Source organism: Neovison vison, chromosome 3, assembly GCF_020171115.1.
Source record: "Neovison vison isolate M4711 chromosome 3, ASM_NN_V1, whole genome shotgun sequence".
NCBI classification, from domain to species: domain Eukaryota; kingdom Metazoa; phylum Chordata; class Mammalia; order Carnivora; family Mustelidae; genus Neogale; species Neogale vison.
The window spans coordinates 2,724,678-2,739,959 of record NC_058093.1 but is presented as its reverse complement, the minus strand read 5'-3'; the positions used below and the strand labels follow the sequence as shown (position 1 = coordinate 2,739,959).

General features: G+C 43.3%; 2 protein-coding genes across 3 annotated transcripts; both read right to left on the bottom strand.

Moving 5' to 3' along the window:
- Positions 1-1,911: 1,911 nt before the first annotated feature.
- On the bottom strand, positions 1,912-6,836 carry ASNSD1 (asparagine synthetase domain containing 1). 2 transcript variants are annotated; one of them, XM_044241144.1, is made up of 4 exons: positions 5,370-6,836; positions 4,902-5,083; positions 3,927-3,970; positions 2,147-2,280 (listed from the first exon to the last, which is right to left on the bottom strand). In XM_044241144.1, exons 1-4 carry the CDS (start codon positions 6,834-6,836, stop codon positions 2,243-2,245), a joined length of 1,731 nt encoding a protein of 576 aa, XP_044097079.1. In that variant the 3' UTR covers positions 2,147-2,242. The 2 variants fall into 2 exon arrangements, with proteins under 2 accessions (XP_044097078.1, XP_044097079.1); XM_044241143.1 differs by lacking the exon at positions 3,927-3,970 and having other exon boundaries at positions 1,912-2,280.
- Positions 6,837-6,839: 3 nt separating this feature from the next.
- On the bottom strand, positions 6,840-10,357 carry ASDURF (ASNSD1 upstream open reading frame). Its single transcript, XM_044241145.1, has 4 exons — positions 10,219-10,357; positions 8,889-8,942; positions 7,596-7,671; positions 6,840-6,928 (listed from the first exon to the last, which is right to left on the bottom strand). The coding sequence occupies exons 1-4, from the start codon at positions 10,306-10,308 to the stop codon at positions 6,849-6,851; spliced, it is 300 nt and encodes a 99-aa protein (XP_044097080.1). The 5' UTR covers positions 10,309-10,357; the 3' UTR covers positions 6,840-6,848.
- Between the last annotated feature and the right edge of the window lie 4,925 nt (positions 10,358-15,282).

Genomic DNA, 15,282 nt, shown 5'->3' with positions numbered 1-15,282 from the left:
GCTGAAATCACCAAGGGAGAAAACTGGGAAGTTCGGAACCCAGGATGTAAACCTGAGGGTTTTACTGTCTCAAGTTCAGGTGGAGTGAACAGAGACAGCGACGAACACAAAGGGCGGCAGTCAGGGAGGCGGGAGGAGAACCAAGATCCCCCCGTAAGCAAGAGAAGCGCTTCGTAAGGGAATGCCCAGCCTCACTGCTGCTGTTACCTCGAGGGGGACAACTTAAACTCTTGACCGAGGGTACCAACATGCATGTTTTAGTGACGGTTTGGGGGCAGCATTTCTTAGTCCAACCACGTCACGATTGTAGCTGCTGTGGGGAGAACGCTAGATGCGATTGCTATTCCAGGGCAGGGACGTAAAGATATCACCGCTTCTGTAACACATTTGCGTCTTTGCACTTGTACAACATAAATTCTTCTACGGACATGTTTTTTGCTCAGGTACCCGATGGTTTGTTCTGTGTTTCAAATCTTGGAAAAACTAAGGACTAACACAGAACTTCATCCCAGGGTTTATGGAATGAAGTCCTAAGAGGTTCTGAAAGATTAGGCTCTCCAGGAACAGAACAGCACAGCAAACCCGCACACACAGCATTCTGCTAGAGACGACCTGGCAATTCCCTAGCAGTTCAGCTGGGTTGATCCACGCAGAGTTGCTGAAGGAGTCCCGGCCACATGGTCATCAGCGTCTCAACGGTAGATGTTTTAGTGTTGAACTCTACAGTTACTTCATTATATTCAATCTAGGCTGCTGGGCAAAGCCGTTAGTTTATTTCTCATAGGAACAATGTCAATTTGGTGCTCAGGATCACAAAGACACTTGGAAGTTGTCTGCCCTCGGGTAGAGGGATGAAAGCTATTAAGGTTAGTATCTAAATATGGTTTTTCCCAGGGGATAAATTCAGGGCATGTGGAAGTCTCTCACAGGCCTCTGTTTGTCAGTATCCTAAAACTGCTTTCCCATGGAGATGAAAAGAATCAAAGTGTGTCCAGATCCAGGAAGGATGTCAGCTCTAATTGGGGATGGACCCATGACCTTGGTATGGTGGTCGTAGCTCATGTGGGTGGATGTCAGGCTGGAGTGGAGATGACACAGGGAGATGGTGAGTGTGGATGGGAGGCTTGAAGTGACAAGCCAAGGAAGATACAGAACCACGTATGTGCATTTGAAGTTGGGTAGACCAGAACACCTTAAATGAGGATAGGAAGGATCCTACAGAGAAGAGGTGGAAGATCCTGGAGAGAGGAGCGTAAGGGTCCTGTAAGGCAAGAAGGGTTGAGATACGGAGAACAGGTGGCCACACAGCCATCCGATGGGTGGGTGGACGCATCTCCCTTTCTAATGACCAGAAGGGAGAAAAGGATGGGGGTACCTACAGGTAAGGTAGAAGTTCTGGTGTTGGCGAGTGGAGGCATTTCCTGTCCCGATGACTGATTCTCTGTGAAAAGCTCAGGTCATGAGCTGAGAATGAGGCCAAGAGAGGGAGGCTAGAGATTTGGGGGATGGGAGAATGCTAAAAATCTTCTGAAGTTCTGAGTGGGAAAATCAGCTGCCTAAGGAGATGTAACAGAACTAACCAGTGTTGCCCAGGAGTGAGAACCTCAAGCAAATTGTTCAGCCTCTCTAAACCTTAGTTTTCTCATCTGTCAAAGAGCACTGTTTAACCAGGCCCCGGACAACAACAAATTGAGTTATTTCTGGGTATAGCTACCAAGAAAAGAGTTGGTAAAAGCTGGTTTCTTTAATGTTGCCTGTGTGACGTTACCATGAAAGAGCCCAGCGCGATGTTAGTGTCACAGCTTCAAATATCCAAGTTGTTCAAGTATTCTCTCTTTTCCTCCAGTGTCAATCTGACTCAGCTGGTTATATTGTTATAGCTAAGTAAAAAATTCATGTAATGAACCTTCATATCATTGCATTATTTAATAAAAGGACAACAGAGTGTTTTCTTTTTACATAATCATCATTCAGTAAATGTTACATGGTGAAGGATTATGCTTTAATCTCCTTTTCACTAGAAAGGTTTTCTAAGGAAACGACTTGAGTCTTTCACATTTATCAGATGCCTTTTCATGATTCTTTTCCATTTTTGCAATTCTTGATCCGAACTGCATGGCCCGCTTTGGCAGAAGAGCAGAGGTTGTTAAGCCAAGTTCCACTGCTGCAAGACGCAAAATTAGTTTTTCACCAATTCCACGGGGCAAAGTCAAGTCTGCCTTTTCCCAAACAGGTAGGGAATTTAGAAAGGAGACAACATTTTCATCCAGAAAAGGAAATCTAAAATAAACAGATAAATAGAACCATAAATATAATCACATAAGTATTAAAAAAAGTTATGATTTTTCTTTTACGTTTTATTCAACGTTAAAATTTATAGCATCAAATTAATTTTTGATGGCACTGTTTTTCTCAATTAAAAATATTCTGGTTATTTACACAATTTTACAGCTAAAACTTAATCACATTAACAAATATTTCATGTGACTAATTTTAATACATAGGCTACACATAAATTCAATTTCATAAGCTATACACAAATTCATAGGCTATACATAGGCTAATACATAAATTCAATTCTGCCTCAAAAAATAAATAAATTAGGCCTATGGTAACAAATAATCTCAAATTATTTCACAAGGTTTCTTTGGGGATGGATGCCTTACCTTGAAAATAAGTACAGTCTTTTTTCTTTTTTTAAGATTTCATTTATTTATTTGATAGAGAGCCTGAGCGGGGATGGGGGGGGACTTGGGGGGGCTGGGACAAGAACAAGCAGGGTCCCTGCTGAGCAGGAAACCTAATGCAGGACTGGATCCCAGGACTCTGGGATCATGACCTGAGCTGAAGGCAGAGGCTTAACCGACTGAGCCACCCAGATGTCCCACAAGTATAGTCCTGACTCAATTACTCAATCTGTGTGCTCTCTATCACGTCAAAAGAAAACAAACTTTAGAGGTATGAAATCAATATAGAAGGGTTCTATAATCCTGAACTTGTGAAACATTTACTTAGGATAAAATTTTATAGCATCAAAATGATTTAGGGACGCCTGGGTGGCTCAGTCAGTTGAGTGTCTGACTCTTGGTTTCAGCTCAGGTCATGATCTCTCAGTCAGGAATGAGCCCTGAGTCTGGCTCTGTGCTCAGCAGGGCGTCTGCTTTCCCTCTCCCTCCACCTTTCCCCTGTTTGCACTCCTGCACACACACTCTCTCTGAAATAAATAAATCTTAAAATAAAATTGGGGTGCCTGGGTGACACAGTTGGTTAAGTGTCCGATTCTTGGTTTTGGCTCAGGAGATGCTTGGTTGGGGGACTGAGCCCCATGTGAGGCTCCAAGCTTAGCAGGGAGTCTGCTTGAGGATTCTCTCCCCCTCTGCGTCTCCCTCACTCATGCTCTCTCTCTGAAATAAATAAATCTTCTAAAAAATTGTTTGAGTACGTGTATGCCCTTTAAACGGAGACAAATGGTGTAACAGAACAAAGTATTAGATTGAAAAAAAAAAACTTTCTGCCTCTTGGTTTCCCTAGCTTCCTATAAAATTCTCGTTTTTGTTTAACACTTTGAAACTCTCCCTCCAATTCTTTAAATGCAATACTGTTACATTAGTGTTTCTGTTTTATTGTATCTTATTCTAGCTTACACAGAGAGACCAGAAAGGATAAAGGCACTTGTTATATGGAATATTTTATAAAAGTGAATCAATTGTAAAAACATCTCTCTCTATAAGATAATCTAATTAATTGATCACTGTTAATATATATGCCAAGATACATAATTAATGAATTATTTAGATCCAGCCACTATCCTATTTGTTAAAGCACAAGTCTGTATTCGTTGTTTCAAACTTTCTTCATATGCACTTTTATATGAGGGTATCATATTAAGTTTTACTAAACAGAATAAATTATTTTCTATGACCTACCTGAAATAAAGACTGAGTTTGTCTCTCTCTCAAATACATACACCCTTCAAAAGGAAAACATTTTATAGTTTTTATATTATGGTAACAAGTATAAATTACGTCTGTATATATGTAGAGTCGATATATATAGAATTTACACATTTTCTATATATACTGAAGAGCTGAAGCAGGGCTAAGAGGGAAGTGTTAGAGTGTTGTACTACGGTGCTCCAGTTCTCCCACAGCTTACTGGACTCTCTGTTCTCACGTGCTTACACACTTGTAAATAAGCTACCGCCTAATAAATTAACCTACTTGAACAACCTTCTGCTTTTTGTAACTAAACAGTATCTCTTTCTTTATCCTTCATAATTTAAAGTTGTCTTCAAGCATTTGTTTACTACCATCAGACATTCATTGGAGGTAAAAATAAATCCCTGAATTAAAAAAAGAATATACATATGAAAGTGCCCTGATCTCTTTGACACTTTCAGGTAATCTGCAATGTCTGACCAGACTGCGTCCGACGAGCGGAGGGTGTGGATCGCTACTCACAGACTCAGACTGTCCATGGCAACAAAGCCCAGTGCGCTCACGCTGGAGGGGAAAGCGTGGGAATAGGGCCTATGCTCTTACTGGGACGAAAGCAAACATTTGAAACAAACCCCAACCCTTTAGAAATACTCTCTCTCAGCATTTCATTACCTCAGTTTTACAGTCTTTTCCACTGTAACATGGAAAACAATCACGTCATTGTATTATCTTTGAAAGTTACCAAAAAGACATTTCTCAGACAATGAGTTCTGGAAAACAACTGCTCCCCAACAGCTCCCCAGCTTTCCCTCTGATGGACAGTGTTTGTGACAGAGGCCGAGACATTATTGTCTCTACTGCTATTCGTGTGAATGGTCTCCAAAGAGAAGGAACGTTAAAATCTTCTCTTACAGTCTAGAGTTTCTACGGAACTACCCACAGCACTCACGGAAGTAGAATTACCTTGCTTCTTTTCCGTGATCACCAATAACTCTGTCATCACGACCAAGGTTTCTAGAAGATATTCGTCCCAGCTCCATTTCAATTTCCTTAATTAATCCTTCCATTCCGTGTGTCTGAAAGCGGACACGATGGCGAGAATAACCCGCAAGCTGCTCATCGGCACCAATTCCAGAAAGAACCACCTGTGACGGTTTAAGGAAAACCACACTCCCAATGTGATAAAGGAAATAACTCAAATAAAAGAAAAGCTTTAAAAGTTATTTATCTTAAACATAACATTTTCTGACAAAAACAAGGGAAGTCATAAAATAGTAAAATATGCCCAATTTTTAAAAAGTCTTACACATTGCACTGTAGATTAAATGCAATTAAGATATGCTATATTCTTGCAACCTAAATGTGAGTACCTTCAAAGGGTCCAAATCAGGTCTCGGAAATTCCGAGTCCAGCGTGCCTGGCATCCCCTACCTTCGCACTGCTCCGATAGGATCCCGTGTCGCCGTGGGCCACTAGCCAACCAGCTCCTCTCGCAGCAAACCAGACTGCGCAGCCAATGCTGTCATCCAACACTGTATCCAAGGGCTGAACCAAGTGGCGTATTCGAGCTCGTCTTAATTCTTGCAGTTCCTCCAAAGAAACATTAATTTCAACGAAATTCCAAATCCGGGAAGGGTTAGCGGCTTGTAGCTCCTTTAATCCCGCTCTTCCTGTGACACGATCTGGCACACCGAATCGTCTGTCAACGCCCCCGTCCCCGCCGCCAGTAGCATCATCTCCAGAGGATTCTTTGGAAGGTGTTTCATAACGACTTTTCTGGTTTTTCCTCTTTTGGTTAAAACCTGCTAATACGGTCTTCTCTTTAGTCGCAAAAGCCACGTTAAGAAGATCAATGGGTTCATCCAGGGGTATGTGGAGGTCTGCGAGGGCTGCAAGAACCATGGAATCGACGCCCCCCGAAAACAGGACTGCGACGTTTGCTCTCCTGGCGCCCATTTCCAAAGCCGCACTGGGGGTCAGGTTTGTATCCCTGGGTAAGCACGAGACACGTCTCTGCACTGCAAGACTCAGGACCTCGAGGAACTGCTGAACGACTTCCTTCATGTGTCTGTCAGTAAGAAACATCTGAAGCGTTTCCCTTGTGGGAGGGACACTGACGATGGTTCCTCGAGGCATCTCGAGGGGAGCTTGCCGCAACGTCCTATTTAAAGGAACAACAGGATCTTTCAGATGTAGTCCAGCTTCATTTGCTACCACTGATACAAATGTTGGCAAGTCTGCTGAAACCTGAATTAGGCTATTAACACACTCCTTGATAACATTCTCCCCAGAAACAGATTGCCAAGGGTACAATTTTAAAACCACAGATTTGGAAATGGAAGCAGACTTGAGATCAATTCTGAAAATTCCAGATGCTGGAACTTCTTGCCACTGACTGGCCTCTCCGGGTATCTGCGGGCCGACTGAAGAGAGGCAGAAACTCTTGTCCAAGTTACTAAAATGCCAAAGCAGGCTACGGCGACCAAAGAAGTCTCTACCAAACCACAGATGATGACTAGACGCTTGGTAATACATAAAAGACCAAGGACCTTGGACTTTTGAGAAGAGTGACAAAATATCAGATTCATTCTTACAGGAGGAAAGGTAATTAAACATTATTTGAGTATCATTCTCTTCAGCTTCAACCTTTATGCCACTGAACACTTCTCCATTCCACAGGAAAACATCCTCCCTTTCACCTTCCACAGGCTGGGCAGTCAAAACACCTCTTAAGTGAAGGACATGCCCAGAAAACACACACTGGTAGCTAACACTGGACTTTAACAACTGTTTACTACTACTGGGTCCCCGTCGGCTAAGATTATACAGTAAATCCTCTTTCAAATCTTTGCTGAAATGCTCAACAGAAAAGCTCACAGAACAACAAATGCCACACATTGTTATGTGAAATCAAGTTGACTCTTTCTTGATTTTGGTCTTCTCTGAGTTTTCTAATTCTTGGTATTCTTTTTTCAGTTCATCCAGTATATCTGTGGGGGAGGGGAGAAAAAATAAGTAAAATTAAAATTCTCGGACTTTTCCCTAGTAATTCATAGAGCAGCACTTACCAAGATCAAACCACTAGAGTATACGCACTGCATTCAAAAGGCTTCTAATAACGGATGTCTATCTTTTGGGAAGATAATTTCTGTTTATTAAATGCTTATTTTGGCCCAGGCACTGGCTATGAACTTTACCTATTCCTTCTTGTTTGAATGTCCTCAGCCTCTAGAAGTCCAATGCTCTACTCATTGTGCCACGGAGACACCTTATTCCTTCTTGTTTGAATCCCAAAAAACTTCGGAGACTCAAAGTAATTCACTCAAAGTTACAAAGGCAGAAAGTGGCAGAGCAGTTTTCATACCTAGATCTGCCAAAAAAATTCTAAAGCAGACATTAATAATTATGGCTTTCTAATACATCATATATATTTTTATTTCATTTTTTTACTGTAGACTTCCATCTTTGGAAAGCTAACTTAAAGAAAAACCAGACCACAGTATTACTTTCATCTAACATACCGCCATCTGATCTTCGGATATATATTTGAGCACTCAGATGTAGACAGCATAATTTAGGCACTACCATGAGTTTCTACAGAAAACTTTGAAAAGGCTTTTCATGCATTTCTATATAATATACCAAAAAAAAACTTACTTTTGCTTTCAGAAAGCATTTCTGTTCGGTCTGCAAGAAAGAATATGTTGCTGTTCTGTTGCTGCCTATATACTTTCTGCAAAACATAATTTAGACTAATATCAGGATTTGATCTAAAAAGCCTATGTCAAAACTTTGAATCCTTTTATTGCATATTCTTGAACTTTAGTAACATATTCAGAACAATACCTTAGTAAATATAGGTAAATAAAAGTCACCCATTATCTTACAACCTAGAAACTGCTACCATTAACACTGAGCTGAAATGTTTTTTGTCTGCGTGTATCAAACTATCAGTTTCCTTGAACAAAACAGCTCTTATTATAAATCGATTTATTATTTGCTTTTATCAATGAACAATATATTGGGAATACTTTTCCTTATCAATAAGTATTCTTTTACAACATTATTGTATGGGTGTAATACTACAGTTTATTCCGTAAGTCCTCAAGTTTTAGACCTTTAAAACATTACCAACTTTATAAATCAATGTGGCAATGAAGTTTTTGTAACTAAATCTTTGTTCACTCAATTACTATAAATGGAACTGGGTAAAAGTGCTACATAGTTTTAAGGTTTTGATACATTCTGCCAACTTGCCCTCTAGAAAGTTTGTATCAGTTGTGACTTAAGTTCTAAAATTCCAAAAGGAACAATACCAGAAATGTTAAACAACCTGTTAGTTATCAAAGGCTTTAAAGGGCTCAAAATAATTTCTTCCTGACCTTTAAAATGTAATTTCTGACAGTATAACTATACATACAGCAGTAGCTTGCTTGTTTATGAATACGTTAATGCACATGACCTAAAACAGCCATGTTAAATATATGGAAGACTTGTGTAAAATAATTTCAGGTAGGGGGAAGCAATTTATGCTTTTTGTTTTTTCAACAATTATCTACAGTCACTTAAAGGCATAGTTTCCTTTCTTAATATATTTAAAAGTTATTCATTTCAAAAGAAAACACCAAATTCAAGGATAAGTCAATGCCATAAGTGATTACAGATCCAAGATAGCACTGCATAATTAATGTCGTTTGGCTCAAAGGTACTGCGAGTTTCATATGATGCGAAGAAAACGTTATCAACTATAATCAACACAGACATCCACATACGTGTATAAAATACTGGGCACTTTACACTTCGGCAATGTAAGTAAAAAAAGATGCTGAGACCTTGCAAATTTTAATGTAAATATAAATCTTACATATAATTCTTCTTACTTTAGGATACAGTTAATAAGATACAACCAAACCTTCCCACTTACAATTCAGAATTATCCTCATAACTCACCCTGTTCTTCTTCAGGTTAGAAAGTTCATCCACCACAATTTTTTGTTCTTTAATCTATTGAAATAAAGAAAAACTTCTTAAATCAGAGCCTAGTGACGTGTGCTCAACTGAGGGCCTTTTAAACTTGGAGAGATGGGACAAGGGGCTAGAATTCGCCGGTGGCGCAAACACACGACTCTCTCTGAACCGCAGCGTGTGGGCTGCAGCCGGGCAAGCTGGGAGAGGAAACCGTGACTACACCTGACAGGTGCTCGAGAGCCCCTGAGCCCAGACCGGGGGTTTCGCGAGGGTCACCAGCACTCCTGCAAGGGCCCCGGTTACTCAACAAAGTCTGTGCTTTTTGTTTCAAACAGACAATATGCATCAAAAATAGTATCCGTTTTCAATGACTTCTTTCAAGTCACACTTCTGCTTTTTAAGAAAGGAGCGCGTCACGGACTACGATGGTTTCGCGGTTTGTGTAGACGCGCGGAGCCGGGTGCCCAGCGCGAGGAGGTCGTGCGATCGCCCTCACGGGGCACGAGGCCGAGCGCTTCCCGTCCGGGCTTTGCTCCTGGTCCCGTTTCCGAGGCGGAACCGGGCCGAGCCGTCCCGGCGGCGGCCGCGTCTTCCCCAGCAGGACCGGTCCGCCCGGCGCCCGGCGGAGACCCTCGTCCGAAGGCAGAAACGCTCGTTCCGGCGGCGGCGGCTGCGCTCCGAGGCGGAGTCCCCGCGGCGTGACCGTCCCCGCGTCGGCCACTGACCGGCCACTGACTCCCGGGCGAGCCCGTGTGGACGGCTTCGGACCCGCGTCGGGCAGACCCGTCCCCCTGGGCCGGCGGGCGCGCTCGTCCCTTAACGAGGGGACGGCCCCGAGGGGTCCGGCTTGGCGGACCGGTCGCTGCCCGGGACGGGGCCGCACCGCCCCGAGGCCGCTCGCAGGCCGCGCCCCCGCACCCGGGCCTCCGCGCCCCTCCTCTGGCAGCCCGCGACCGAGCGCGCGGCCGGACCCCGGTGGGCGAGGCGGGGCGCGTGCGGGGCGCGGGTGCGCGGACGGACGGGCTCGACGACGGCGCTTCCACACGGACCGCGCGGGTCTTCGCGACCGACACGGCGCGGCCGCCGGGCCGCGGCGCAGGTCGGGGTGCGAGGTCACGGGTCGGGGGCGAGGTCACGGGTCGGGGGAGGCGCTGCCAGCGGCTCGGAAAGCGCAGAGACCCCGGCACGCCTCGGTGCCCGCGCCGCCCGCGTCTATCCGGGGCGAACCTCACGGTCTCCGCTTAACGCGCCGCCGAACGCGACGACCGAGGGGCGAGCGGCGGGGCTCAGCGGTCGTCCGGGCCGCACTCACCCTGCTGCCGAGGTCGTCCTTGCGCAGCCCCGCGCCGTCCGCAGAGCGCAGCCCCGCGCCGTCCTCGGGCCGCCACCCGCCGCTGGGCATCTCCACGGCGCGGGGAACACGGGCCACGCGGGCCGCACCGGCGCCCGCTCCCGCCAGGCCTCGGCCTCCGCGCGTGCGCGTTCCCGGGGCCCCGCCCCGCCCCCCTCCCCTCAGTCTCAGCGAGAGCGGCTGCGCAATCCGATGGAGCGTGCAGGAGTTGTGCGCGTGCGCACAGATGCTCGGGGAGCGCGTGATCCCGGCTGTGCGATTCGAGAGGTTTCCGGAGGGTCCCCTAGTGGAGCCGGGAGGCTCCTGCGGCCTCCGCACGTCCGCGAACCCGGTGGACTGTGCGTCCCGTGCGCCCTCCAGTGGTAAGCGGGAGAATGGAAGCGGGGCGGAAAGGACCGCGGTGATGGGGCGAGGAAGGATGCGCAGAACTCAATTCACAGAACTCATGCTCCCCAATGTCCGTAACCCACCCACCCTATCCCTCCCCCTGACCCCCCAGCAACCCACAGTTTATTTATTGAGATTAAGAGTCTCCTATGGTTTGTCTCCCTCCCTGGCCCCATCTTGTTCCATTTTTTCCTTCCCTTCCCCCATGACCCCCCAACCTGCCTCTCAAATTCCTCATGTGCTGAACTATTATGGGAGAAATTTCTTCTTAGAAAAACTGCTAGCTTAGATAAATTTGAAGAATACAAATTTATATAATTAATGTGAGTCTTTGGAGAAATCAAGTTAGATTAAATTTTTGGTTTAAGAAAGAAAAAAGCACTTATATGTCTTTGTGCTGATTTGTCAATGATAAATAAAATACAGATACATTTTTAATGACATTTAAATTTGTCTTTTTATGAAGAGATTAGCTAATCTGAATTTCCCAAGCTCTTTTATTGATTTACTGATGAAATAAGCTGGCATTATGGCTATAAAATATGGAAATTTATGAAAAATGTATATTTATATCTACTAAAATGAATAATTATTCAGACAGACTTTTTATATCAACATAGTTATGTTCCGTATCATGTAATTTTATGCATAACTCCAAAATCCTTAGGTAACTTGAAATCCTGAGATAAGAAATTGGGTTATTTAATGATTAATCATTAGGTAAGTAGATAACTTACTTTTAAAAATTGAATACAGAAACACTGATTAGTAGAAACATAATTTTAATTTTATATACTTTTGCTTCTTGTTTTTATACACTTTAGAATGGATGTCCTTTTGGGTCTTTTTAAAAAATGTTTTATTTATTTATTTTTTAAAATTTGATTTTTTATTTGACAGAGAGAGAACACACAAGCAGGGGGAGTGGCAGAGGGAGAAGCAGGCTCCCCGCTGAGCAGGGAGCAAATATGGGATTGATCCCAGGGCCCTAGGATCATGACCTAAGCCAAAGGCAGACTAACTGACTGAGCCACCCAGATGCCCATTTTTAAACAATCTTATTACCAACTATTATATTAACTAAAACCCCTAACATTTGGCATTCTTTTAACTCACCTTCTGTTTGCCATTTTCAGAAGGTGTAAAAAGAAAGTGATTGGCTGTAGATAGTTGTATTTTGTTGTTACTTATGAGCATTATTTGTCTGCTAAAATATTTGCATATGACAGTTCTCAATTACCTACCTCCAGTTCTATGAAATAGAAGTTACTAAATTGCTTAAAAGTTATAATTAGTATGGGTGGCGAAGATCTCAGTAGAGGCAAGAGTAGTGGAGAATGCAAGGTAATGGGATGAATCTTGTTTTGCAAGAAAAAAGAGAGTTCCAGGTACAGTGTTGCTTTATTCCAGAATGCGAAGGAGCACAGTGAAAGGCAAGACTTGAGGAGATGGAGTAAACTGGACAAGATTTGATGAAGGTGGATTTTATTTACCTGCTTTATAATACCTGGGTCCGAAAAGAAGCTATGAAATATATTAAAATTTTGGCAAAGTACATTAGCACAAGATAATAATATTTAACAATTTTAAAAATATTTTATTTCTTTATTTGAGAGAGAGCGCGCATGAGAGAGAGAGAGAGAGAGAGCGAGCGCGCGCACAAGCAGGGGGAAGGAGTAGAGGGAGAAGCTGACTCCTTGCCAAGCAAGCGGCCCGATGGGGGATCGATCCCAGGACCCTAGGATCTTGACCTGAGCCGCAGGCAGACCAACTGACAGAGCCACCCAGGCGCCCAGTGTTTAACAGTTTTATTTTTATTACCAACTATTGTATTAATTAAAAAACTAAAATTTGGCATTCTTGTAACTCAACTCCTGGTTGCATTCCCCAAAACCTTTAGGGTTACATACAGTTAAGCTGGTGGGAACCTGGGAACACACCTCTCCTGACACATGGGGTGTTATTTTCGTTCATGCTCCGAGGCAGAGTTGTGGCTTTTCTCTATAGCTAGAGACCGAGCTTCCCAGGACATTGTTCTTCCTCGTACTCCGCGGTTGGTAGCAGCGGCTGGCAGGGTGGGTGTTCTAGCTCTGCTTTGCATTGACTCCTTGATCCATGATTTTGTCCATACTGAGTGGTCAGAAACACCGCAGGCCAGTCTATAGCTGCTTACCCCCTTTTGGTGGTGGGTTGTTGCTTATGGCTGTGTTTGGCTTGGATATTTTTTGTGTTTTGGTTTTTTTTTAAATTTCTGGGGGCCTCTCAAGGTGGCATACCACTTAACAAAGGAGTGGTATTCATATTTGTGTGGTGAGAAACTGTTTTCAAAGTTCTTTCACATTTTATCTTTTTTTTTTCATGTATACCCTATTGTTTCTATTTCCTCCCTCAACTGCTATAATTCCTACACTGCTTAAAATAACATTTTGGGGTTACCTGGCATCATTTGTCGTGTGTGACTGGCTCAGGACTGACCATGTGCAGCCCACCACAGAATGAAGTAGACTCTGCTTCCTTCTTTCCTTTAAGTCCATTCCTGTCATGCACCCTACCTGGTAAGATAACTTCATGTTTATTAAAGCTGTGATACTCTTGCTCTGGTGCTGCATTCTTAATGTATTTCATTCTGTTTAACAATACATAATTCACTACTGACCTTTTTATGAAAGCATAAAGCATTATTACTCTTCCTTCCAAGGTTTTGAATGATGGTTCCCCAACCACTGCCTTCCCTTGCTTTCTTGGTATATTGCAACACACAATCGTTTCTAGACACAGAAGTGTCCTCTCTGTCTTTCCCAAATGAAGTGTGGAATAGTGCTGTGGTTCCCACATACTATGGGAGCTGGGTGCCCTTCTAACTATGTGAAATCATCTGAAAGTTTTGTTCATATACATAGTGATTTCTCAGTCCTTTCCTCAGATTTACTGGATCAAATCTTTGGAACGGGGATATGGTTGTCTGCTACATCGCTTAGTGTTTACGATTTGCCCTATAATCAAAATGGCTGGGCTTGAATTTAGGCTTATATTTATTATATGTGTGACTTTGGATAAGTCATTAACCTCTCAAACCCCAGTTTCCTAATCTGTAGAATGGGAGTAGTAAGCGTGCTTAAGTCAAAGGGTTGTTAGGAAGACTGGGTGAGTTAGTGTTTATAAGATGTTTTTATATATAGGCATATAGTAAGCACTATCTAAGTGTGTGTTAAGAAGATAAGTTAGAAGTTACCCCAGGTGAATTTGACACAAGCGATGGAACGGAAAGAACCAGGTTCCAGATGCTTGGCCTGATTTTCGTTGAACGTCTGTCTTCTCTTCTACTTCCAGTGACCCCAACAGGGCTAAGGCTGAAGGTGTTTTTGATTATCTTGGTTGTCACAATAAATGGATGGTTCTGTTAATTCTGATGAGGTAGGACTAGTTGGAAGCCAACTGAAAGAAGACAGACTGACCCACAGACTTTTAAGAAGTCTAGACTAGCAGGCTAAACAGTGGTCTTAGCAAGGAGACAGCACTGGAAATTGCATGGGGTGGGATTTTGGCCTGGCTCTAAATAACAAAGAGAGAAAATCAAGGATGAGGTAATATTGTAATACAAGTAGGTGATTTGCATCAGGAATTCTGTCAGACTGTGACAAGGCCTGAAATACGGCTGGTGTTTATAAGCAGGGTTCTAGTATCAGAAGGCAGACTACTGGGTCTTATCATACAGGCACTGGGGGGAGGAGACAGTGTCTTAGATTTGTAGAGAACCACATCAGCCTGATCTTGGTCACTTAAGGGGAATGGCTGAGTCCCCAAGCACTGGGCAGGAGATGAGTAAACCCTTTCAACTAGAGAGAAGGTGGGTTCTGCAACTTAGTTTCAGGTATGGAATGTGGAGCTTGGACACACTTGACTCTTACAGCTGCATCACTATGGGGTTCTTGTGCAGGGCAGGGATTGGAGGAAGATAAATGAGACACCCAGGTGGAAAATTTAAGGATGCACACACACTCAGGGTATTGCAGTGAGCACCTCTGTAGATTTCATCCCTAGGTATCTTGTACTCCTCATTCTAGGTGGGCCCAGCTCTTGTATCTACTGGGTTTGAACATCTCATTATTGGTGATACAGTCTTACAGTGCAGGGCTCAGTGTGGCTTGTCAGTGACAGCAGTGGAGGTTGCTTTTTATGGTACCCATACATCTTTCCATCTCTGACAGTTAAGAAAAAGGCTGATTAAAATGATCTTAGCTTCTGCCATAATTTCTGTGATATGTTCACCTCATTTCTCAAAACTAGGGATATGCTTAAAAATTTTTGTTCTACATTATTGAAGAAGCAAGGTTAAATGTAACCATCTCTGTGAGCTAGATTACAGTGAATGGCTAAGTCAATTGAATAAAGTTATGAAATGCTTAATATCTGGAGAGTGCTAAAGTGATTAGTCATTTATTGTTACCAAATTTGCATTTAGGTGCTTTTAAAACATGCAGAAATGCATCCATCTGAGTGAATCCATAGGAACAAATAAAGTCTAAATGATGTATTAATAAAAGATGCCCTTCATCGGATGAATGGATAAGGAAGATGTGGTCCATATACACTATGGAGTATTATGCCTCCATCAGAAAGGATGAATACCCAACTTTT